At 43.7% G+C, this 27,112-nt stretch overlaps 1 protein-coding gene and 1 pseudogene across 1 annotated transcript in view; both read left to right on the top strand.

Moving 5' to 3' along the window:
• Positions 1-27,112, top strand: part of LOC126930551 (protein FAM133B-like) — a 1,157,570-nt pseudogene that overhangs the window by 912,921 nt on the left and 217,537 nt on the right.
• TMEM132D (transmembrane protein 132D) overlaps positions 1-27,112 on the top strand; it is an 840,394-nt gene that overhangs the window by 668,190 nt on the left and 145,092 nt on the right. Inside the window, exon 5 of the mRNA XM_050747678.1 lies at positions 21,484-21,627. Coding sequence (XP_050603635.1) covers positions 21,484-21,627 — 144 coding nt within the window. The remainder of the gene's footprint in view (positions 1-21,483; positions 21,628-27,112) is intronic.

Below are 27,112 nucleotides of genomic sequence, written 5' to 3'. Positions count from 1 at the left end.
GAAGAATACTCCTGAGTTCATGGGAGCCCTCAGAGGAGAGATCTGAACCTGGAACTGATCAGAACATCAACACCCCCGGACTGGATGAGATCACCTTCTAGGGTATGGTCTCCACAGTAGTGTGGCCTCACCCCATCCTGCAGAGACCCCGAAAATGGAGCTGCTTTGCTGTAGCATAAATTTCTCTGTAGTTTCAGACAGTTGAGAATGAGACCAGTGTCCATAAACTTGATCACGGAGCTTCATTTTGAAGAAGGGTCTAATAATCATCTTCATTTTCTCCAAGCCCCCGTGGCTTTCATCTGTCATCAGTGGGGTGGAAGGACAGGACATGAATCATAGAATCGCAGCCCCCCACACACAGAAAGAGCTGAGAAAGGGCATGGCCAGGCTGGGGAGCCCCCACACACAGAAGGAGCTGAGGAAGGGGATGGCCAGGCTAGGGGAGTAGCAGAGACTGCTGATGTTCTTCCTTTCCAAGGATTCCCCCTTCCCGGGGTGCATTTCCTTGGTCAGCAGGTTAGGAAGTCTAAGTCAATGCATGCGTGACCGTGACCAATGTAAAACCCCAGATTGATTTTATCCTGCCTCCCAGAATAATCTTAATTGCATCCACCCTCTTCCCAATTAGTGTGGGCAGAAGACATGCAAATTCATTTTTACATTAGCCTAAGAGAAACATAATTAAGAAGTGAAGGCAAGAAAATGCACTTAATGTATGCCAGGGCCAAACTGCAAATGACTTTTGGGCTTTACACTGTTTGGGATTAGCCATACCACTGCACCCTCATCAGCATAGATAAACAAGACTTGGCTCCCAGCCCCACCAATACATCTTGCTGAAATCCCTGTGGCTTGCAGGTTAAAAAAGGACTTCTAAGCACTTTAGGTGCCTCTGGAGGGTTAAAATTCTAAACAAGACCCACTTTTAGGTTTACTGATTTAGTTAAATGAAGTCTGAGAGCAGCTCTTTGATGTTTATCAATTTTCTATGTCCTTTCCATACCAATTGAATTAATTCCTTAGTTTCATGTACCATGAGACCGATAGGCTTCTCCCAGCCTATGGAAAATTCTGTAGCCTTTGACAATTTGATATGCATTTTTCTGTAGTGATATAGTAGAGGGCTGAGAACCCATTTACTTAGAGGCTGCAGGCAAAACCTCCCCCCGTTTCAAAGAGCAGACGCTTTATGCTATCAAGAGGACTCTATCAACAGACACAAATTAAATATTCATGCTGGGTTTCATGGAATTGCTATTTGGAAGCTATAAACAAAGTGTACGTTTCTTAAAAGAACCTTCATTATCAACATCTGTAGTTGTCAATCTTTGATATATGCAGAGTGTACTCACCAGCATTTGTGTCATATTGTCAGACTTTTCTTATCAGGGAGACTGATACATCACTGGGTTTAGTATTTCTGATACAAAGAGTAGCTTGTTATTTTAAAACGTTACACCTGAAGCTGAGTGTTCGCCCTGTGCCCGTCACATCTCTTATAAGTTTTAGCCTCCACTGTTGGAAATGGACAGCGTTTGGCACAGCTGGATCACACGTGTATTGCTGGTCTAGAGGCATCTCAGCAAGGGAGCCTGGATTCAGACCCTCCTGGAGAATCTGAACCTCCCAATTCAATGGAGGAGTCAGCTCTAGAGAAGCGCAGAGAGAGGACACATTCACTGAATGATGCCCCGGAATTGCTGAACTTCTGATTTTCCAAGACAAACCAGAAGTCTGGATCTTATGCATATTTTCTCATTTTCAAATGTTGTGATCCACTGAAAAATAATTAAATCTGTACAGTCCAAACAAATCATTTCCATGGGCCAGATGCTGTCCTCAGAACCCTAGTTGATTAACCGATTGTAACAGCATCAGAATTGATTTTTGTTACATGGAAAGCATTAAACCTGTGTGCCTTGAGGAGTATTATTCAGCCGTGAAAGGAACGAAACACTGACCTGTGCTACAGCATGGGTGCACCATCATGGCATCACATTACGTGAAAGCAGCCAGTCTGAAAAGACCACATATCACATGATTTGATTCGGGTTGAATATCTGGAACTGGAAAATTCAGGCAGACAGAAAGTAGATTTGTGATTGCCAGGGCTGAAGCGCGGTGGTAGTGAGGGGTCGGGAGGTAGCTAAGGACATAGGACTTTTTTTCAAGGCAATAAAAATGTTCCAAAATTTTGACTGAGGTAATACTGCACATACTGTGGTAATACTGCACATATCTGTGAATATATTAAAAACTAATGAATGGCACACTTTAAACAGATGAATTTTATGGTATATGAATTTTATCTCAATAAAGCTGTCCAAAACAAAAACCCAAAACGACACAAAAATGGGAAACCTCTAGGTCTTGAGCAAGGAACTGACATTTTCAGCACACAAAACCAGCCCACGAAATCTGTGGGTTCCGCACCACTCCCCACCGGATTACTAGACCCATCACACTAAACTCAGTTCAAAAGTTAAACTACAGTTTCTAACAACCTTAGGTCCACGCAGGTTCTCCAAAACACACATCTCACACTTTTTGACGCTGTCCACACCAGGTTTTGTTACCATCCACCCAGTGTTGCCCAGCTAAGGATTATAAAGGGGGAAAAAAATTCATCATCTTGTACACAGGGTCAATGTCCTGGTATGCCCAGGCAGCCTCCGCCTCACATTTAAAATCAGGTAAATATTGTGGTTTCCTCTTCCTTGGAAATTCCACTTTAAAATCATTAATCTTAAGAATAAAACTGACTTAAAGTCTTAAACTTATTCATGTGGCTTTGTCTTATTAATGAAGAGAAGGATGTACAACCCCATTATGTGGGGGTCCAAGCGTAATCCAAACCCCTCTCCTAACACAATGCATTGAAACGCCTGGGATTTATAACATAATCAAGTGTCTTCGGAAAAACTCCCACTTGTGCCGTATATATACGTATATATGTGTATATATGTGTGTGTGTATATATGTATATATTTCCTAATGCAGGACAGATGACAGATTTTCTTAGTGGATCAAAAGAAGTTCTTGTTATTATTATCACTTGGCATCTTCTGTAGCAGTTAACATAATAAATAAAAATCCATATTTGGCCACATGCTTGAGGATGTCAGGAACGTGTGGTCGATTGGTTTAGCAGCTTACTAAATTTAAACAGAGGCAGTAACATGGCCTAGGTTCTCCCCAGAGTTAGAAACTCCTCCTTGAGGGGATTTCAGTACTGCTGCCTAATCAGCTTAAGGAGTTAATTAAACAGCTGTCACTTAGCTTCTTAATTCTGAAACGATGCTAAATAAGATTAGAAATTAGTTATGCAAAACTAAGCAGTGTGTTTGTGATACAGGAGATTTCTTTAGGCGGCTCAGAATGAAGGACACCTTAGTCCCAGACAGCAGGGGTTGTGGGGTGACCCAGAGAAATGAATCGGGGGTCCTGGGAAAATGTTCACCTCGTTGTTGCGTCCAGACAACAGGGCAAGAGTTCCTAATGAAGTCACAAAGGGGAACCCTTAGGTCAGTGCACCCTGCAAATGTATTTGTTCAAACTTCACAGTGCATTTCACAAAAAGTAAGCCAAATGTAAAAGTTAGGAGATCTCACCTACAAATATTGATTCTTGGCTCCTCTGGGAAAATCAGGACACGGGTCAGTCTGGTTCACATTCCTACAAGGCAGCAATTACCTGGAGCTGTCACTTCCCCCTCTGACTTAGGTGTGAGGTCCTGGGTCACCAGGTGACTATTACCACCTCCAAGGTCCTGGGTTGGAACCAGAGTTTGACACCACATCCTGGGACAATTGTCTGGGCCAAGGTCTGGTGCCACGGCAGACAGGGGCAAATGGTATGAGAATCTTCCTGTCCCTTGAGATGCTTCGTAAGTCCTAACCTGTGGGCTCTGCAAACCCACGTGAGTAGGTAGGTGTGCATGAGAAGAGATGCTCAAGGCCCATGCCCAGGGGCATTGCCCTGTGATCCTGGCCAGGCATTTCCTCCAGAGAGAAACCAAATGTCAATTTGCGTAGAAATGAAGGTGGCCAAGAACTCACATTCCTATAGTTCATTCACCCTTTCTCATCACAAGCCTCCAGTGCTTCACTGAGAGTTCACTGTTCTTGGCAAAGAAGTCCCATCCCAGAAAGAAGTTTAGTTTCCAGAGCAAACACATGAGGCAAAAATAACACACAATCAACATCACCCTTGAAAGTCCCTCAAACCACTCATAAAATAGAGCTTATAAGACTCAAAACTTCCCATCTTTCTTTTAGCATTGACACGTTATTGTTCCTTGGCTGAACACCAAGTGGAGTTATTGGCTCACGCTCAGGGATCCTGGGTGTGACAAATATGTATCTTTAATACTAAAGCTACTGACAGTGCAGCGAGATGCTCACACTGTGAGTGGCTGTAGGGGCTGAGGGCCACTGGGGAAGCAGCAGGTTCCTGCCTCCTATACTGCAGGACAAACTTGAATGCATTGAAAAGCACAGCAGGTTATGTCTCCTTCCCTCCTCTTCCTCTCCTGCCCTTCCTCTCTCTCTTGCTTTTTCCTTTTGCCAGGAGCGTATTGAATCCGTGTAAGTCATTGCATATGTTAGGATACTACTAATAAGCAGCCTTATTTACAAATTAATAATGCCTAGCACAGCTTTAACACTTTGCCTGCATTAACTCATTGGATTCATATAAGGACTCTCTGTGGTAGATACTACTTGGAACCTTGTTTTTCAGATAAGAAAAATGAGATGCAGAGAGTTTCAGTCACTTGCAAAGTCACGAAACATGGAAGGGACAAAGCTGGGATTTGAACACAGGCCGCCTGAGTCCAAAGGCTATCCGGGTGGCACACAGAAAAGATTCTCCTGCATCTCATTTAACTCCACGGTGAAGATGGGGAAACTTGGCCTCCCAGAACTGACATACCTTGGCCAAAGTCCCACATCTGATGCTGTGTAAAGCTAGGACTCAGATCCCTCAGACCAGGTCCCTGTCTCCACTCCCAGGCTGGTTGAGGAGGTCTTAGAGTCAGGCAGCGTGGATGACGCCAACAATGGTGAACATGTAGCTTTGCTTAGCGTGTGCCAGTTGTGTCAGTAACCACCTTTCACGTATGAAATCCTTCCCATCAACCCAATAGCATGGAAACTTTTCCAGTCCCCATTTTGCAGACGAGAAAACAGACACCTTGCAGTCACTATTTTGCTGAAAGTCACAGAGCTAGTCGGCACAGGAACTGAGATTCAAAGCCAGGCTGTCTGGCTCCAAAGCTCGCACTCCTCACCCTAAGTTCTCCTGCTTCCCTATTTATTTTATATAATATCTCTAATAAAATATAAACAACGTGCACACTGATGATTTCCACTCAGAGAGATTAAGGAAGATGTAGCATTTGAGTTGGGCCTTGAGTTTGCTTAGGATAATTAACAACACCAAAAAAAACAGTTTCTACCTCCCAGGTTCAAGGGATTCTCATGCCTCAGCCTCCCCAGTAGGTGGGATTATAGGCGTGGCCACCATGCCTGGCTAATTTTGTATTTTTAATAGAGACAGGGTTTTGCCATGTTGGCCAGTCTGGTCTCAAACTCCTGACCTCAAGTGATCTGCTGCCTTGACGTCCGAAGTGCTGGGATTACAGGCATGTCCCACAACACCCTGCCTGCTTAGTGTAATTTTTCATAGCAAGCTCCACTAGTACAATAAAATATTATTTCTAAATAGACTATATTCTGTTCTTGGAAGGTATGTCTGTTACCTAAAGCCAGCTCTGGTTGCACAAAGCTCACTGTATACAGTGGAGTCCATACTTGCTGGTGACATGAAGAAAATCAAGAATTTTTACATTATTTTCTACATTTTGAAAACTTCTCCCATTTTAAATGTGTGTATTTAAAACAAATCTTGTATCAAGTAAAAAGAAGTCCTGATCTATGCAGCAGGTCTAGAGAACATATTCATTGGAACAGAAGACAAAAGATTCTGATGGGTGAATCCCCGGGAAAATGGCAAGGTCAGTGAAGAGCTTGGCAAAACCTAAGATTATGAACAAGGTAAACTGTATTAACAAAAGAGGAAAAAAAGAAAGGCAATGAGTAACTCCAGGAGACACAAAGTATTATAATGAAAGGAAATAGAATCCAAGGACAATTCTTCACCCCACTGCAGTGGTTCTTAATTGAGGGTAATTTTTCTCCCTCAGGGGACATGGGTGATGACTAGAGACATTTTGGGCTATCATACTCGGGGGATGAAGGATGCTACTGGCATCTAGTGGGTAGAGGCCAGAGATGCTGCAATGTACATCTCACAAGGCACAGAACGTCCTGATAACAAAGAATTATGCAGCCCAAAATATCAATAGTGGCAAGTCTGAGAAAGACTGCTTCACAGTGAACAATATTTGTAAGAGTATAATAGATATATTAGTGGATTTCAACCCTGAGATCCAACCTTTGTACAAAGCACAGATGATTTCATTATGTTTCAGAACACAATGTAGACGTTATCATCCTTGAGAGTACAAAAGTAAAAGTTAGAAATGAGAAAAGTTAGGAAGTTAACACCAGAGATGAACCAAAGAGGAGCTTTAGCGGGGCTAATATTCTCATCTTGCAAAGCGGGAGGTGGGGGTTATCAGTTATCTATTGCTGCAAACCATAGTAGCCTTATTACAGCAACAGCCATTTATATTATGTTCTGCCCTGTGGCGCCCGCGGGATCTACAGGACGCTGCCAGGCCACTTCTGCTTAGGGTCTCCTGTTGAGTGTGGCAGGTGGAGGCTGTGGGGCCTCTGAAAAGCCTTCAATCAAAAGCCTGCATCTACACATCTGCTGTGGGGGATGCTGATTATAGTCCTGGATGCTGACCAGATCACCTGCATGTGGCCTCTCCACACGGCCAAGGCCTCTGCACAGCATGGTGACTGAGTTCCAAGAGCAAGAGCCCCCAGAAAGAAAACAAGGTTGAAGCTGTCTTGCCTTTCGGGACCTAGCCTCAGAAGTAGCAAGCATTGGCCAGGCGCGGTGGCTCAAGCCTGCAATCCCAGCACTTTGGGAGGCTGAGATGGGCAGATCACAAGGTCAGGAGATCAAGACCATCCTGGCTAACACAGTGAAACCCCGTCTCTACTAAAAAATCCAAAAAACTAGCCGGGCGAGGTGGTGGGTGCCTGTAGTCCCAGCTACTCGGGAGGCTGAGGCAGGAGAATGGCGGGAACCCAGGAGGCGGAGCTTGCAGTGAGCTGAGATCCGGCCACTGCACTCCAGCCTGGGTGACAGAGCGAGACTCCGTCTCAAAAAAAAAAAAAGAGAAGTAGCAAGCATCACTTCCACATCACTTCCACTGCATTCTGGAGGAAGTGATGCTTGCCACTTCCGAGGCTAGGTTCCAAAAGGTGATACTGTTATGCCCAGACCGTTTATTCCCCGAAGAAGACCACCAGAGTCCAGAGTCAAAGCTAAGCAGCAAGGATCTTTATTACAGGTTCGAACCTGGAACTCTCCCTCGCTCGTGAAACGAGACGGGCAGGAGAGCTCCCCCACTGAGCTCCGAGCAGTGTTATATAGTCTAAGAAAAGTGGGCATAGAGTTATTATACAAATCAGATATATGATTGGCTAGTGTTTGAACAAGGCGATTTGGCTAACTATGATTGGTTCCCGCCATTTCTGATATTTTGGTTCAAACTTTGAGGCGGGAGAGCAGGTTTATGGCAGCAAGAGTTTATCTTACTTAAACACGTCTTGTGACCTTGCCTCAGAACTTACAAAATCTCTGGTATGTGCAAAGCAAAATCTCTGGTACGTGCAGAAAACCAGGTACTCACAGAACTTACGAAATCTCTGGTATGTGCAAAGATTAGAGAGCAGAACAAGGGTGTAGCGGGTGGGGGGCAGGTACACATCTATCTTTGTGTCCTTTCAATACAGCTAGAGGTGAGTCCTAAGGCCACCCTGGATTGAAGGGAGGGAAACGAGACCCCACTTCCATGTGGCAGGAATGTCAAAAAATCTGCAGACGTGTTCTTCAACTATTCAGGGATCAAGGCATTATCTCTTTCTCATCCCAGCTTTATTGAGGTATAACTGACAAATAAAAATTGTATATGTTTAAAGTGTACTATAGGATGTTTTGATACCTACATACATTATGAAATGATTGCCACTATCAAGCTAATAAATTCATCACTTCCCAGAGTTACCTTTTTTTTTTGTAGTGAGAACATTTAAGATCTATGCTTTCAGCAAATTTCAAGTAAATGATGTATTATTATTAACTATACTAAACATGCTGTATTAAACATGTATCAGGTCTAGAAAACTTACTCATTTTATAACTGAAAATTTGTACCCTTTGACCAAAATCCCCACTGTTTCCCCCAACACTTCACCCAGTTCCTGGAAATCATCCTTCTACTCACCATTTCTGTGAGTTCAACTTCTTTAAGTAAGATGATGCAGTATTTGTCTTTGATTAGAGGTGCATTTCCTTAAAATTATAAATACAGTCAATAGAGAAATCAAAAGGGGAACGTGATCATATTGCCTGAGAAAGGAGACAAAGTAGAAGGCAGTGGGAGATCAAATTTCATTGATCACACCAGGAAATCAGTAGCTAAAGTCTAAAACCACTATATCAAAGAAGGGGAATATAGCATATTATTTAGATATGTAGGAAAAAAAAAAAAAAAAAAACCTTTATAACATAGAAGAGTTGAAAACAGTTGCCTGAAGGAAACAAAAATGGACTTAGGGAAGGGTGGATGCCTGCTATGGAATTTCATTGTAAACCCTTTCGGAAGGGTAACATTTTAACAATGAGCTTGTATAACCTTGATAAGATTTTGAAATTTACATTAAAAAGGAAGGGAAGAGCACCATGCATTTGGTGTGTTTCAGTGGCTTTGAGAAGCCAGCCTCACTGGGAGAAGGCATGAGCACATGGCCAGCCTCATGTGGGGTCTGCAGTATGAAATCTTGCCGCCTCCCCAAAGGTGGAAGAATTACTTTATTTTATTTTAGTGTGAGTACCAAAATGCAATCACTCTCCATACCATGCCACAGCCACTAAACCCAAGAGCTGATGTACTTTAAGAAACAGAGTGGTATATAAATCTGTTTGCAGTGCAGGTGACAATTTGACTGATACTCTGCACTTGTCAAAAGAAGCACACAGGTTATTTATAGCAACACAGCATTATTGCTAATTAGATGTTGTATTTCTATGGCCATCTAATAGCTCTTATGTTTAATGTGGAAGAAATAAAAAACCCACAGCCCATCATTATTGCAGTGTTTGCTATTTATTTGGGAGGCCAGGGGTAGGAGTTGGGGGTAGGGTGGCTGGAGTAACAGAGGTTGGCCAAACAAGCAAAAGACAAGGACAGGGTGATTAGTCGTTATTCCACTGATTAGGTTACTGACCTTTGTTGGGAAATGAATTGAAAGGGTTATTTTTAAAAAAAAAAAAAGTCAACCACAGTTAGGAGGACACATTGAGGAATAAAGGGATGTCAGACCTCCATGCTAACTTAGGCTGGACCTGCCTAAGCTCATTACAACAGAAATCAGAGCAGTCAACCAGGAGATGAAGGGCTAGCCACCCAGCCCATGGAGAAAATTTTAAGGTTTCATACCTGAGCAATCTATCCCGCTTCCTGGGAGGAGAGCCCAGAATTTAATGATTATGTATAGAGCGAGTTGCTGAAGCTCAATTTGGAAAGTGTTGTGTATTAATCAGGATAGCTTGGGTTATATTGGAATAAAAAGTTGCTCCCAAATCACATTGCCTTAAGACGAGAAGAGCATAGTTATTCCTCCTGCTCTATGTCCTGTGTGGGTCAGGAGGAAGCTCTTCTCCACATAGTGACTCAGGTGACCAGACTCATGGAGGCTCCAGTGTCTCCTCACTGTATCATCTGGAATCCAGAGCCTCCTTGGTGGCCGTGTCAGGTGAGGAGAAAGAACAGGCAATTGAACATGGAAGCTGTATTGCTTCAACCCACAGGTAACAAACAACACTGATCCGTAAATTTTAGTGGTTTGAAGTATTCACAGGTCTCTTCCTAACTGCAAGGACCTGTAAAATACGAAGGAACAAATGACGTATTCTCAGAGCATTCCTTTGTCCTCTGTAAACTGGAAATGACCTGCATGGCCGGCCCAGCACCACCCAGCATGGTTGCCCAGGCATCTCCTCTGATTGGTCAGTGACTATGCCATCCCTGGGGTGGTTGTTGGGCTTTTTTTTTTTTTTTCATTTTTAAATATTACATCTGAATATGATATAACAGGAGAAAAAAATATTTTTATAGCTGATCTGGACATCTGTCTTTAAGAGGTATATTTCTTTTTCCATGAAACGTGAATACACAATTCTTATATCCCTTTGACATTTAATGTCCTCAAATTGAGTCTGTGGTGGACAAAAGAATCTCACAAGGTACCATTTCTTTACGTCCTTGGGAGGTGGGGTCAACATAGAGGGTAAATAATTCCAATATTTAAGAGAACGAATACACTTAGCAGAAAATGCATTTCTGTACCGTAACATCAGGAGAACACGAGGCCACGGAGTGTTGACGCATGTAGTGGAAAACTGTTGCAGCTGCCCACAAAGCACTCTCTGAGCTTTGAGAGCTCTCTCCACTGTGTAAATCTCATCCCCCCGAGGTACTTTCCGAAAATCGACTTGGCTCAGATTTTCCTGAGAGGCAGCAACGTGTCTGTGAGGGTAAATGGGCTTGCAATCCAGTCCCTGCCGATTGGATGCACCTGTGTGAGATTTGTTTCCAACGTGGGGAAAAGGAAGTGTATGGGCATCCATTTTGCTGGCTCAGATTGTGGGAGAGGCAATGAGGTTCTAGAACCATCTGTCTGATTTGTAAGCTTTCTAGTCATGACAAGTAGCAGGTTCTTGGCGGCCCACTCTCTGGTTCCAGGCATTGCTCTTGGGAAGTCCACCGAAATCTGTTTCTTCAATCCCATCCGTAATCCTGAAGAAATCCTTTTCCAATTGAAAGGGGTAGAGTGGATTCTGTTGTCTGCAACTAAGATCCCTGACTGCTACAATATTCTTAAAACTGAATATTATGTGCAAGACGTTTTGAAGAGTGGGTAAATATGTTGAGAAATGAAGTACCTAGTTTAGAAAACAAATATATTAGCAATTCAAGAAGTTGCCCACATACCCGGAAGAGAGTAAGAACGTTGGAAATGGCAGACAGAGGAGAACTGTGGTCCCAAAAGGTGCAAGGCCAGCTCCCTATATGGTGTCAGCCCTACTGATGTGGAGCCTTCATCGAGGGCATGTGTAGCCTTGATCTCTGGATGACCTGTAGGGCTACCACCATGTTTGTGTCCTTGGTTTAATGAAGTGTTTGATATGGTCTTATCAAGTGAGCTTTCAGCCTCTCCAAGAATTATAAGCACACAAGTGAAGAAGTATTACTTCTGAAACCTGCTGTTTAAATCAGTGTAAATGCTGGCCACACACCTCCATGCAAATGGCAGGCCCAGGTGTGCCCCCTTTTCAAAAAGTCAGTCACATTTTTGTTCCCTGCTTTATGGGGAATTTCTCTGCCTGCATGGGAGCAACTGAGTCCCTTTCTGGAGCTGCTGTCTCTGGTGCCCTAACACACCCTCTTGGCCCTCGTTCATGCTGGGCAGTTGCACCTATGTGAGCGAAGACTCGTCATTCCCTGATGTATTAGTCTGTCCTCACACTGCTAATAAAGACATACCCGACATAAATTGCTAATAAAGACATAAAGACATAAATTGCCGTACTGGGCAATTTATAAAGGAAAGAGGTTTAATGGACTCACAGTTCCACATGGCTGGGGAAGCAAGGGCACGTCTTACATGGTGGCCGGCAAGAGAGCTTGTGCAGGGGAATTCCCATTTATGAGACTTATTCACTATTACAAGAACAGCATGGGAAAGACCTGCCCCCATGATTCAACTACCTCCCACTAGGTCCCTCCTGTGACATGTGGAGATTATTACAATTCAAGGTGAGATTTGGGTGGGGACACAGAGCCAAATTCTATCACCTGAGCGGGCCCCACCTCCAGGCATTAAGGGCATCCACATTTTGCTCCAGGCTTTTCTGACATCATAGGAACCAATTCCTAAGCATGGAGTTTACACACCCGGGGAAACCTGTAACCCCAGGAATGCAGGCTTCTAGCCTTTAATCAACCAATTCTGGGAGAATCCTGCCTCTGTAAATCGAGTTCCTCTGGGCACAGCTGCAACCTTGACAACACACGATTGTGTTGGCTTCCCCTGTCACTGTCTCCTGCTGCTCACTCCTCACTCCCACCTCCTGCAAAGAGATTAACTGCACCCTAGCCCTTTTCTAAGGTCTGTTTTGGGGGGAATTCAAATGAACAATATGTCCACGATGCGCAGTGGTGACTGAGGTTGCTAATTGCTGAAGAAACAAAAAGTTCGCATCTCAATGACGGTTTAGAATAAAACCTCAAAAACCAATATACTTTCATCTAATCACCTTTCTGGTCAACTTCATTCAGTAGGGTACAGTTATGTGCCATATAACAACATTTCAGTCAACAATGGACTGCGTATACCACTGTGGTTCCATAGGATTATACTACTGTATTTTTATTCTAACGTTTCTATGTTGAGATACACAAATACTGTTTACCATGGTGTTCCAACTGCCTGCAGCATTCACTGCAATCACCTGCTGTACAGTTGTGCAGCCCAGGAGCAACAGGCTGTGCCATACGGCCAGGTGTGTAGTAGGCTCTGCCTTCTAGGTTTGTGGAATATACTCTGTGGTGTTCACACAATGATGAAATCACCTAACAATGCATTTCTCAGAATATATTCCCATTCTTAGCAACGCCTCACTGTTCATTGTAAGCAAAATAAACCGATTCTCACTACCTAACATTTTTTAAAAAATGAATTTATTGCAAGAATACAGGCTCTCTCAGAGGATGAATTAAAAAGCTGGACAAAAAGCCCTCAGAAAAGGTAGGAACCAGGACAATGCTAGAGATAGACCAGGGTAAATGGCATAGACTTCTCAGGTGCCACGAATGAGACAAATGAAATCCAACTATTCTTGACCCGGCTTCACTCCCTTTGAGTGAAATTCAAGTCCCAGGGAGAGAGGCTGCTGGTCCTAGCTCCAGAGATGCCTGCCTACTCTGCCTACTTTTGAAGAGGGGAGAGAGTTACTGTGCCCCGCCAAGTGTCATGCAAAGGAGAGGTGATAGCTTCCCAAAGGAAAATGGATGTCATCTTATATAAAAGGAGGTAGGAAAGGCAAAAACTGTCTATCCTAGTGACTCATTGTTTTCCTTTAAAAATGTTATGAGGAAATGTCTCAATATGTAACTCAAATCCTGTTTGTTTGAAAGTTTATGCCTACTGTCTCATGTCTTTATTAACAGTTAACCCCTGTAAAAAAAAAATGCTACCTTTTTGCAAGTCTCCAAGCTTAATGGGCCAGTTAGCTTTTATGTCCATTTCTTCAAAATGCCCATTTCTTAAATGTGCCTCACACAGAGTTAAGGGATGGGAACACACTGCTTGGAAGTTGAGGTGTCGGGCTGTGAGCTGTTCTGGTTGGATAAGCCTCCATCTTCCTCTGATGCCTTCCCCAAGCCAATTTTCCACAGGGCAGGGAAGGCTGGAGGTTCAGCTGGCGCTCCATTTCATTTGCTGTGTGGAATGTTTGCTTCCTCTAACCTCCTCCAATGGGGTGCTCAGATTGGGTGTGTTAATCACTGTGATGTTGAGCCCTGTGTCCTCTCTGTGACACCTCTGTGTCCACGTGTTCTCATCATTTAGCTCCCACTTATAAGTGAGAACATGTGGTATGTTGTTTTCTGTTCCTGTGTTAGTTTGCTAAGGATAATGACCTCCAGCTCCAACCATGTCCCTGCAACGGACATGATTTTGTTCTTTTTTATGGCTATCTAGTATTCCATGGTGTATAGTTAAGCACTTTGATGGTTTTGTTTAGGAAGGAATCAGTTGATGCAGCTCACATTATACTATTTTTATTTCTTCTGACATTATTCATCTATGTTAACATATATGGGATCATTTCACAACCATATATTAAAATGGCAAGTGATCTCCAAAGAGGCTATAGTAACTTTAGGGGAAAAAAAGAACAACAACAAAAAATGTTTTTTCTCATTACAAAAAAATAAGTCAATTTAACTTACTCGTTTTGACTTAAGACCAATGAGAAATCATGAGGGGGTCCCCTTTCAGGTTGCATCAGTTAAGATGGTGATTATCTGTGAGTAACAGAACTTGGAAATCAATGGTTAGAATGAGCAAGCTCTTAATTCTCTCTGCAAACGTGCTTGGAGGTGGATGCCGAAGGTGAGTGTGGCCATGCTTCTAGCATCCAGGCACTTCCTTTTTGACTAGTCACTGTATTCGGTTCCTAGTGCTGCAGTACTGAAGTGACAAAGTAACACAACGTGGTGGCTAAAAACAAGAGAAACTCACTCCATCACTGTTCTGGAGGCTCCAAGTCTAACATTGTGGTGTGACCAGGGCCGTGCTCCCTCTGGAGGCTCTAGGGAAGCATCCTTCCTACCTCTTCCAGCTTCTGTAGGTTGTGCCAATTCTTGATATTCCTCAGCTTATGGATGGATCATCCCAATCTCTGGCTCCATCTTCCTGTGCCATCCTCCCTGTGTGTCTGTCTGTGTTTTTTCTTCTTGTAAGGACACCCACAATACCACTTTAATCCATTAAGACCATGTCTCAACTAATCACATCTACAGATATACTGATTCCAAATAAACTCACATTCTGGGTCTCCAGGTGGACATGAACTTTGTACTCAATCCACCGTGGTCATCACTCATCTGTGCTTATTTATCAGACATTTTGGAGGGCATTTACTAGTTACCAGGCACTGTTCTAAACACCCTACAAATATTAATACACCAAATCTAGGGCAAACCCAAGAGGTACATACCATTATTATGCTCATTTTATAGCTGAAGAGAATTAGGCACTAAGAGTTAAGTAACTTGCTTGGAGCCACCCAGCTAGTAGTGTCACAACCAGGATTCAAACGTAGGCAGTCTGATATGGTTTGGCTGTGTCCCCACCCAAATCTCATCTTGAATTTTAGTTCCTATAATTCCCACAGGTTGTGGGAGGGACCTGGTGGGAGACCATTGAATCATGCATTCGGGAAGTTTCCCCCATACTATTCTCGTGGTAGTGAATGAGTCTCAGGAGATATGATGATTTTATTTGGGGTTTCCCCTTTTGCTTGGCTCTCATTCTGTCTTTACCTGCTGCCATGTAAGACATGCCTTTGTTCTTCCCTCACCTTCCACCGTGATTGTGAGGCCTCCCCAGCTACCTGGAACTGAGTCCATGAAACCTCTTTTTCTTTATAAATCACCCAGTCTTGGCTTATCTTTTTTATCAGCAGCGTGAAAACAGACTAATGCACAACCCAACGAGAGATTCCCTGCACTTAACTATTAATAGTTCACTACACTGAAGCCATGTGTCTTTTAACCACATACCACCACCTTTGAGTCACAAGATGCAGTTTAACTCCAGCATTATCTGTGCCTAGTGGGCAGGAAGAAAGGAAAAAGAAAAGACAACTTTCAGAATCTGCTTAGTTCTTGTTTTTTTTTCCATTTTAATTTAATTTTAATTTAACTTTTATTTTAAATTAAGGAGTACATGTGCAGGTTTGTTACAAAGGGAAACATGCCATGGAGGTTTGTTGTACCAATTATTTCACCACCCAGGTATTAAGCCTACCATCCATTGGTTGTCCTGATCTTCTCCCTCCTCCCAACCTCCACCCTCCCATAGGCCCCAGTGTGTTTTGTTCCCCTCTATGTGTCCGTGTGTTCTCATCATTTAGCTCCCACTTATAAGCGAGAACATGTGGTATGTTGTTTTCTGTTCCTGTGTCAGTTTGCCAAGGATAATGGCCTCCAGCTCCAACCATGTCCCTGCAAAGGACATGATCTCGTTCTTTTTTATGACTGCATAGTATTCCATGGTGTATATGTATCACATTTTCTCTATCCAGTCTACCATTGATGGACATCTAGTCGATGGTAGATTTCATGTCTTTGCTATTGTGAATACTGCTGCAATATACATGCACATGCGTGCGTCTTTATGGTAGAATGATTTATATTCCTTTGCCTATATACTTGGTAATGGGATTGCTGGGTCAAATGTATATCTGTTTTTATCTCTTTGAGGAATTGCCACACTGTCTTCCACAAAGGTTGAACTAATTGACACTGCTACCCACAGTGTATAAGTATTCCCTTTACCCCACAATGTCACCAGCATCTGTGGTTTTAAAAAAATCTTTTTAATAATAGCTATTCTGACTGGTGTGAGATGGTATCTCATTGTGCTTTTGATTTGCATTTCTCTAGTGATCAATGATGTTGAGTTTTTTATATGATTGTTGGCTGCATGTCTGTCTTCTTTTGAGTTTTTGTTTTTTCACAAAATTTTCTGGAAGTCTTGCTAAATGACTTTTATTGATATCTTCTGGGCCAGAAATGTGCCACAGATTAAGGGCAGCCAAAAACTATAGTCATTTTATTTAGGCATGTTACAGCCACAAATGAAATTGGGGTTTTGTTAGGAAAAAAAGGAAAAACAGGCATTCAATGGGCAACAAACTGTCTAACACAGAGATCAATCTCTTAAAGTGTTTTAAAACTTCCCTTGTACAATGTTTTTCTCTATCCATTATTTTCCTCGTCTCTGTTTTAAAAATAATTTTCAAAGGTAAACATGAATAAATGACTATGCTGATACTTGAAGCACAAAATCAGGATACCGGAAACATGAGGAAATTTGAAAAACAAAAATCAAAATAAAGAAACACTCTAATTCTAGCTCCAATCCATCAGATCACCGCATGACAGATTACTTTAGTGATGTAGCAGACTCGGTCAGGGCCCTACATATTTCCCTTGTACCCTAGCACAGCAGTGTGCTCCTGACCAGGTCCAAGTGCCACCCTCCATCGGGAGCTTCCTTTGAAACAGTAGAAGTCTGTTTTGCCTGCACATGCAGTGGGCTGGAAGTGCTAAGCAGTGGTCTGTTTAGGAGCAGCGCTCAGGATTTGGTGTATAAATACCCCAGCTCCCTCAGCCCTCAATGAAATTATTCTTAGGTATATATTCTCGAGAATTTCCTTGCGGGGAAATACATCATAATATATTTCAATCCATTGAAATACATACACATTTACACACTGCTATGGTTGGAATGTCTGTTCCCACAAACCTCATGTTGAAATGTGATCCCCAGTGTTGGAGGTAGGGCCATGGGAGGTATTTGGGCCACGGGAATGAGTCCCTCATGAGTAGGTAAAGTCCCTCTCTGGTTGCAGTAGGCTTGGGGCAGCGATGGAGTTCTCAGTGTTGTTAAGAGCCTGGCACTTCCCCTGTTCTTCTCCCTTGCTTCCTCTACTGCTGAGTGATCTCTGCACATGCCTGCTCCCTTCGCCCTCCTCCACAAGGCTTTCTCCGGATACCCAGTCTTCCAGCCAGCAGAATCATGAACCAAACAAATTGTTTTTTCTTATAAATACCCAGCCTCTCTAGGTTTTTTTGTTTGGGTTTGTTTGTTGTTTGTTTGTTTTGAGAGAACGCCTCGCTCTGTTGCCCAGGCTGTAGTGCAGTGGCACAACCATGACTCACTGCAGCCTTGACCTCCCTGGGCTCAGGTGATCCTTCCACCTCAGCCATTCAAGTAGCTGGGACTACAGGCATGTACCATCACAGCTGCATAAACTTTTTTCTATTTGTTTGTGGAGACAGGGTCTCACCGTATTGCCCAGGCTGTTCTCGAACTCCTGGGTTCAAGTGATCCACCTGCCTCAGCCTCCCAAAGGGCTGGGATTGCAGGTGTGAGCCACTGCACCCAGCCTGGTATTTCCTTATAGCAATACAAATGGACTAAGACACACACAGAATATATAATATATTTCATCATCCTCTGCAGGATCAGCTCCAGGTGCCCACTGTGGTAACTGGTTTAATCTACACAACTTGTTGGTAGCCTCCTTTTCCCTGTGTCGCCTGCACACTCTCCTATTGAAGTTTCCTGAATGTCCCAGATAAATTTCTCTTGAATCTTTGTCCCAGGATCTATTTCCAGGCTGGCTCAAACTAAGACATGGCTCGTTATTTCTCCAGCAAGACAAGGACTGTTATTGTTTCCCTATAATGGATGACAGTGAGTCAGCCCCCAGGAAAAATATCTGAAACCTCACTTTAATGGTTATACCTTTCTCAGTGCCACGTCCAGTCTATTCTCTGCTATTCTACCTCCTCCTCTACTCTGGAGTGCCGAAAGTTCTGTAGTGCTTTGTCAGAGATCCTTACTGGCACACAGATAATGCCCAAGTAGCAGAAAGGGTGTATGAAGTGACAATAAGGATTATGATTGGCTGATGGGAAGGAGATATGTTTTCTAAAGAGTCTGTGCCTTTATTTCCTAGGCTCTGAGGTGCTGTGATAAGGTGAACACATAGCAATAAGGAAGCTGAGCTTTCAAGGGTTTTCTGGGGTCCAAAAATTGAGCAGTTATAGGTCATATCTCAAGCAAAGCTAAGGCTTTGCAGGTACTTCTGCCCCTGAACAAGGATCTCCTTCGTCCTCCTCTTATCTAAATTAAAGACTTTTGTGAGTCATCCCCTTACCATTCGCCTCCTGGAAAAAGCAAAGCTGTGCAAAAGAGAAAATTCTTGACGTCAAAGAATTGGAAATACACAGAGGAGGCAGGGAAATACCAAGCCTGAAGGCTCAGTCACTCAGCCCCACTGAGATCTTTGTGGGCAGAAAGACATATGCTATTCAGAGAAAAAGGCAACACCCCAGACATATGGGCTTGCAGCTGCTCATCAGTCACTCCCAGCGTCATTTCTCATTATATTAACCTGAATGTGCAAAAACATGAAAGGCCTTTGGATTTTATCGTTGGAGTAGAGGTGCTCTTCACTTTTTACCACGAATGTGAGAAATTGTATTCCCCGAGACTGATGTCAGAAGTGGCCACACTGCTCCCTTGTCTGTCTCTCTCTTTTGTGATGAGCCAGTCTCGGCCAGAAAGTTAAACAGCATTGTTCCACTTTTTCCCAGAGTACTACTTGTTCCTTTTGATCCTCACCCTTTAGAGTAGAAAAAAAATATTAGGTTGGTGCAAAAGTAATGGTGATTTTTGCCATTAAAGCTAATTTTTCCTGCCTGGAGCAGCAGGAAATGGCATCATATACTGATTTTGCCTCTTCATTTTTGTGCTATGTTTTTATTCGAATTAAAATAAAATCAGGCTGGGAACCCATAGAGGAGAAAAAGTATATGGATAATGGGACTTTGAAGGCCTATGCATATTCCAACAGTTTAAAGCATGGTCTCTGAAATTTGGGAGCATTCCAAATTGGAGTCTTGTCTGTTAGAATTAAAATAATGAACAGTATATGTATTGCTACATCCAAAGCCTAACCCCAGTGAACGGGTTATAGACAAATCTCATCCCATAAAGAAAAAATAAGATCTTATCTAAGAAATAGTTAACATAAGGAAAATAGTTATGTCATTTTAGGATGATAAACTTCTATTCCTTCTGCTGGCATTCTATTAACAGGCATTTTACATTCCACATGAAAATCAAAGTAACAAGAATCTTTGCAAGCTCATCTCTCAAAATGACATGGATACAGCCCTACTGAGCTCGCAGTCTTAGAAGGAAAATAAAGTAATTGAATAACTACGAGTGAAAGTAAAATGACAGTTGTGTTAGATCCACCCTAACCAGCTCCTAGCACCCACCCAGACCTTTTGCTGTTATTCTGTCAAGGAAAAGACAGATACAGAGTTAACAGAAGAAATGCAATGTGGCATGTTGATAAAACACCTCTTAGGGATACCACTGGCATGTGATGAGCTGAAACTGAGCAAAGAACATCGTGCACTAGGACTTGGAAGTTGTATTATACAGAGATGTGCGTTTATATTGGGACTTCTACGTTTTTGTGATAGAAAATGCAATCTCTGCAGAGAAGAATGAGATTCACTTACCAGGTATTGAGGCTCAGTTTTTTTTGTCTAAAAAAATAGGCTCCTATGATCTCTCAGGCCCCCACCAATTAAAAAATCACAAGAATTCTAGAAGAGTAACTAAGGATGAGCATGGGTACATTGGAGAGAGAGATGCAGGGTGTCATGAGATCCAGAGATGCTCCATGTCTGGGAAGCACCACCGAGGCATAGGTGTGCCTGAAAAAAAGGGATTCATGCATAGAGTGTGAGGAGCTGGGGAGCAAGAAGGTGAGGACGCGAATCCCAGTCCTTTCCCTGTTGAGTCCTATTTATGCACTCAACAAATATTAGCACCGTTCATTGTAGCTAAGCTCTGTGCTAGGTGCTGGTGAGCAGAAAGCAGATACAGCCCCATGGAGCTTAGAGTCTGGAAGAGAGATAAAGGGATTAAATAGCTATAAGTAAAACAGCAACTGTTAGGTGCTACCAAGGGGAAAGGTTCAGGGCGCTCTTCATTCTGAAAGCAGATACTCAGGGCAAGCTGGGACACCCCTAAAGACACACGTCTTGAGCTGCTCTATGAAAAAAGGGTTTGCAGCAAAATGCATGTTGGGGTGAGTGTGGATGTGTGTGGTGCAGCGTGGATCACATCAGTGGGGATGTGGGAGTGCTGCTGGAGCCACAATAACATTCCAGACACGTCTGGAGGCCAGGACCCAATAAAAGCCTGGAAAATTGAAACAGAGCGAAAGAAAGCCAGAGCAAGAGAGCACGGAGAGCGAGGGTTCTCTCCCTGCCTTTGTCTCCCCCACATGCCACACACTGGCGGTGCAGTGCTGCTCATCTAAGCTTCTTGCACAACACCAGGCCCCTCTAGCCATCCATCGGCTGCTGAAGCCACCATCGTTGTGTCCATGTTTAGACCTGTTTGAGTTAGCTGATGCATGGACTCGGGAGCTGGACTTCCCAGCCTCAAATCCTGCCTTCATTGATTTCTACCTGGGTGACCCTGGGCAAGTCACAAAACCTCTCTGTGCCATTCTGTAAACTGGGAAGAAGAAGAATGTTTGTCTTATCAGGATGCTATGAGGATTGATGAGCCGATATTTTTAAAGCACTTACAAAGGCGCCTGACACATAATTGTTCGCCAAACACAATATTAGTAATAAATTTTCTCCACCACTTTTTCTGTCCTCCACCCCTTCGCCATCATAGTTGCCCTGCAGGGATCTGGGTGAGGACAGAGCATGATCCCTTGGCTGCCACGGTCACCCGGTGGGTGCTGCCCGTCGGGATTTCTGAGCCTGCAGAAGAGGCCAGTGGTGTTTGCAGGGCAGCTGAGGAAAGGCAGGCGGCATACTCCTGGGGGCTGGGCCATCTCAGGAGGGGATGTGATGGAAGGGTGTGTTTGGTCTTCCAGGAGGCAGAAATTCTGAACACAGCCATCCTCACGGGGAAGACGGTGGCCGTCCCGGTGAAAGTGGTCTCCGTGGAGGACGACGGCACAGTGACAGAGCTGGTGGAGTCTGTGGAGTGTAGATCGTCTGATGAAGACGTGATTAAGGCAAGTTGACACCTCCCCGCCCCTGCAGAAACCTGCTGTCATGTCAGCTTCTGTGCTCCTGGACCAGCTTGGGACCTCTGGGACCTCTGGGTCCCACAGGATCGCTCCCATCCCATTCTGGTTATCCTGCCACTTAAATCAGGAGACTCTCCCTGGCACAAATATTGGACAGAATGAAAAACTGCTCTGGCTGATGACTCCGAGTCTGGGAGGCTGTCCCTTGACACTCTGTGTTTGCCGAATGCCCTTGGCCTCTTCCCAGATCCCCAGGGAGATTGCGGCAGGAGGCAGGGACCAGCTTACCCTCCAGCCACCCCAGGCCAGGGAGAAGAGGGGAGGGAGCCCCAGAGCCTAGATGGATGGGTGTGTGGCCACACACTCCGGGATGATTCTATAGCACACAGCATTTGTGTGAAATCAATGGTGGTATAAGTTATACAACTACTCCCAGCTTTGATTTACAATACTGGCCAAGGGAGAAAGAGGAAATCGTTCTCTATTCCTCTGCTCGGCCCACAAAATTCCACGTGAGCTAGGGATGTGGATGAACAGCGCTCACCCCTCCTTCCTTCGTCTCGGCCTCTTAAATTGAGTGCAAAAATGATTCAAAACAAAGGCACACTGGGAGACGGATGGAGGAGGCCGAGGAGATGGAGTCTTGCTCTGCCAGGAAGCTCATAGAACACTTCCAGCCTGCGGGAGGTAAATGGGTTCCTCAGGCTGCCACCACCCACTCCAGAGCCAGGGCTGCGGTGACAGATGTAGCAGGCACCTCCTTGAAGGAGGAGGCTGCCAACAAAAGCCCGGGACAATGAGAAGGGCTTCACGAGGCTCCGGGAGACTCTTTCCGCATGAGTCCCAGCCAGGGCCGGAGCACAGGACAATACCCAGACAGGAACTGGTGTAACCACGCTGCTCTGAAGCAAATCTTCACGGAGCATTTTTGCTCACTTAAAACACAGTCAACAAATGCGAATCTAATTTCCACTAAGTGCTAGATACTGTTCAAAACTCTAGGACCGCACAAATGAGATGGACAAGCCCCATCCTTAAGGTTTTAGAGAGAAGGCAGAGATGTCAGAAAGCAACAGGGCAGCAGGAACACATGACATCATACAGCACTCCTGCCTACACATTCCAGAATCTTCTTCACATCAGCACAGGGCAACTTCCTTGACTGGCTCCAGCCAATATCTAGGCTCATTCTCCCCTCTCTGCACATCCAAGCCTTCAGCAAGTCCTGTTGGCAATGCCTTCCAAGGATAGCCAGGATCCAGTCCTCCTCCACAGGTCCTGCCACCACCCCGATCCCAGAAACAGTCACCTTAATCAAAGCATTGACCACCTGGCTGGTGTCCTAGGTCCCATGCTTGCCTCCTCTCCCATAACCCCTCTTTAGTGCCACAGCCAGGGCAGCCACAGGCGATCTGATCATGTCACCCCTCTGCTTGGCCCCTCCCACTTCTCTCACATGATGACCTCCAGGCTGATGAGTGGACACGGATGTGCAGTTTGATAGAAGAAATCAGTCTAATCATGAGGTTAGAGATCTATCTAACCTCATGTTAGATAGATCAGTTGGGTGACGACAGTTTACAACAATCTATTACATATTTCAAAATAGCTAGAGAATAATACAAACGTTCCTAGCATAAAGAAACAACAAACACCTTAGGTGGAGGTTATTTTAGTTACACTGATTTGATCTTTACAAATTGTATGAATGTATTAAATAGCCACGTGGACCCCAAAATATATATATTTATTATGGATCAATACTTTTTTTATGAAAAAAAATGCACTGGCTTCCCCTCCTCAAAGGAAAAGCCAAAGTGTTTACAGAGACAGAGTCAAACCTTTGCAGCCACACCTGCTGTAACGCTGACCTCACGCTAGGCACAGCCCCTCTGGTTCCCTCCACTCTGGTCACACTGAAGTCTTGGCCGCTTCTGTAACAGTACAGGCATCCCCTCCCCTCCCTCTGCCTTTGAATTTCTTTCCCTAGATGCCTGCACGGCTCCCTCACCTCATCTTCTCCCCAAGGCCTTTCCTGAGCAGCATCAGCAAAATCTTCACAGACACCCACAGCACTGCCTTCCCCATCCCTGCTGAACTTCTATTTATATATGCATATATGTCATACATAGCATATGTTTATGTATTCAGAGATACACTATATTTTTGTTTATTGTATTCATCGTCTGACTGTCCTCCTTGGAACCTAAGCTCCGTGAGGGCAGAGCTGTATTCATTGTCTGACTGTCCTCGTTGGAATGTAAGCTCCGTGAGGGCAGGGCTGTATTCGTTGTCTGAGTGTCCTCCTTGGAACCTAAGCTCCGTGAGGGCAGTGCTATATTCATTGTCTGACTGTCCTCATTGGAACCTAAGCTCCGTGAGGGCAGAGCTGTATTCATTGTCTGACTGTCCTCGTTGGAATGTAAGCTCCGTGAGGGCAGGGCTGTATTCGTTGTCTGAGTGTCCTCCTTGGAACCTAAGCTCCGTGAGGGCAGTGCTATATTCATTGTCTGATTGTCCTCATTGGAACCTAAGCTCCGTGAGGGCAGAGCTGTATTCATTGTCTGACTGTCCTCGTTGGAATGTAAGCTCCATGAGGGCAGGGCTGTATTCATTGTCTGACTGTCCTCGTTGGAATGTTGGAATGTAAGCTCTGTGAGGGCAGGGCTCTATTCGTTGTCTGACTGTCCTCCTTGGAACCTAAGCTCCATGAGGGCAGGGCTGTATTCATTGTCTGACTGTCTCATTGGAACCTAAGCTCCATGAGGGCAGGGCTGTATTCATTGTCTGACTGTCCTCGTTGGAATCTAAGCTCCATGAGGGCAGGGCTATATTCATTGTCTGACTGTCTCATTGGAACCTAAGCTCCATGAGGGCAGGGCTGTATTCATTGTCTGACTGTCCTCGTTGGAATCTAAGCTCCGTGAGGGCAGTGCTATATTCATTGTCTGACTGTCCTCTTTGGAACCTAAGCTCCGTGAGGGCAGAGCTGTATTCATTGTCTGACTGTCCTCGTTGGAATGTAAGCTCCATGAGGGCAGGGCTGTATTCATTGTCTGACTGTCCTCGTTGGAATGTTGGAATGTAAGCTCTGTGAGGGCAGGGCTCTATTCGTTGTCTGACTGTCCTCCTTGGAACCTAAGCTCCATGAGGGCAGGGCTGTATTCATTGTCTGACTGTCCTCGTTGGAATCTAAGCTCCGTGAGGGCAGTGCTATATTCATTGTCTGACTGTCCTCTTTGGAACCTAAGCTCCGTGAGGGCAGAGCTGTATTCATTGTCTGACTGTCCTCGTTGGAATGTAAGCTCCATGAGGGCAGGGCTGTATTCATTGTCTGACTGTCCTCGTTGGAATGTTGGAATGTAAGCTCTGTGAGGGCAGGGCTCTATTCGTTGTCTGACTGTCCTCCTTGGAACCTAAGCTCCATGAGGGCAGGGCTGTATTCATTGTCTGACTGTCCTCCTTGGAACCTAAGCTCCATGAGGGCAGGGCTGTATTCATTGTCTGACTGTCCTCGTTGGAATCTAAGCTCCGTGAGGGCAGGGCTATATTCATTGTCTGACTGTCCTCGTTGGAACCTAAACTCCGTGAGGGCAGTGCTATTTGAGTCCACTTTGTTCACCACTCTATTCTTATCACAACAGTAGTGGGGAGTTTTTTGTTTGTTTTGTTTTTTGTGTGTGTTTTAAACTTTCATTTCAGGTTGGGGGTACATGTACAGGTTTGTTATATATTAATAGGTCACCTGCGTGTCACAGAGCTTTGACGTACAGATAATTTCATCACCCAGGTAATAAGCACAGTACTCAAGAGGTATTTTTTTCTGATCCTCTCCCCCTCCCACCCTCCACTCTCCCATAGACCCCAGTGTATGTTGTTCCCCTCCTAGTATCCATGTGTTCTCCTTGTTGATCTCCCACTTGTAAGCAAGAACATGCAGTATTTGGTTTTCTATTCCTATGTTAGTTAGGATAATCGCCTCCAGCTCCATCCATGTCCCTGCGAAGGACATGATCTCATTCTCTTTTATGGCTGCATAGTGTTCCATGGTGTATATGTACCACATTTTCTTTATCCAGTCTAGCATGGATGGTCATTTAGGTTAATTTCGTGTCTTTGCTATTGTGAACAGTGTAGCAATGAACATTCACATGCATGTATCTTTACAGTAGAATGATTTATATTCCTTTGGGTATATATCCAATAATAGGATTGCTGGATTGAATGGTAGTTCTGTTTTTAGCTCTTTGAGGAATCACCAAACTGCTTTCCATAGTGGCTGAACTAATTTGTATTCCCAATTTGCACCGTATAAGCATTCCCTTTTCTCCACAACCTCACCAGCATATGCCTTTTTTTTTTTTTTTTTTTTTTTTTGACTTTTTAATAGGCCATCTGACTAGTGTGAGATGGTATCTCATTGTGATTTGGATTTACTTTTCTCTAATGACTAGCGATGTTAAGCATTTTCTCATATGCTTATTGGCTGTATATATGTCTTCTTTTGAAAATGTCTGTTCATGTCCTTTGCTCACTTTTTAGTGGGGTTGGTTTTTGCTTGTAAAATTGTCTATGTTGCTTACAGGTGTAGGATATGAAACCCTTGTCAGATGCTTAGTTTGCAGATATTTTTTCCATTCTGTTTGTAGGTTGTCTGTTTACTCTGTTGAGTTTCTTTTGCTCTGCAGATGCTCTTAACTTTAATTAGATCCTGTTTGTCAATTTTTGTTTTTGTTGCAATTGCTTTTGCCATCTTCATCATGAAATCTTTGCCAAGTTCTATGTCCAGAATGGTATTTCTTAGGTTATCTTCCAGGGTTTTTATAGTTTTTAGATTTACATTTAAGTATTTAATCCATCTTGACTTAATTTCATATGTGGTGTAAGGAAGGGGTAGGTCATTCAGGAGTAGGTTGTTTAACTTCCATGTAATTTTATGATTTTGAGTGATTTTCCTTATATTTATTTCTATTTTTATTGTGCTGTGGTCTGAGAGTGTGGTTGGTATGGTTTCTATTTTTTTTGGAATTTGCTAAGGATTGTTTTATGTCTGATTATGTGGTTGATTTTGGAGTATGTGCCACGTGGTAATGAGAAGAATGTATATTCTATGGTTTAGGGGTGGAGAGTTTTGTAGATGTCTATGAGGTTCATTTGGTGAAGTGTTGAGTTCAGGTCCTGAATATCTGTGTTAATTTTCTGCTTCAATGATTTGTCTAATACTGTCAATGGGATGTTGAAATTTCCCACTATTATTGTATGGGGATCTAAGTCTCTTCCTAGGTCTCTAAGAACTTGCTTTATGAATTTGGATGCTTCTGTATTGGATGCAGGTATAGTTAGGATAATTAGGTCTTATTGAATTGAACCATGTACTATATAATGCCCTTCTTTTTTTATCTTTGTTGGTTTAAAGTCAGTTTTTTTTCTGAAATTAGGATTGTAACTCTTGCTTTTTTTCTGTTTTCCA

The sequence above is a fragment of the Macaca thibetana genome, chromosome 11 (assembly GCF_024542745.1).
Source record: "Macaca thibetana thibetana isolate TM-01 chromosome 11, ASM2454274v1, whole genome shotgun sequence".
NCBI classification, from domain to species: domain Eukaryota; kingdom Metazoa; phylum Chordata; class Mammalia; order Primates; family Cercopithecidae; genus Macaca; species Macaca thibetana.
This window is presented reverse-complemented; position numbering and strand designations above follow the sequence as displayed.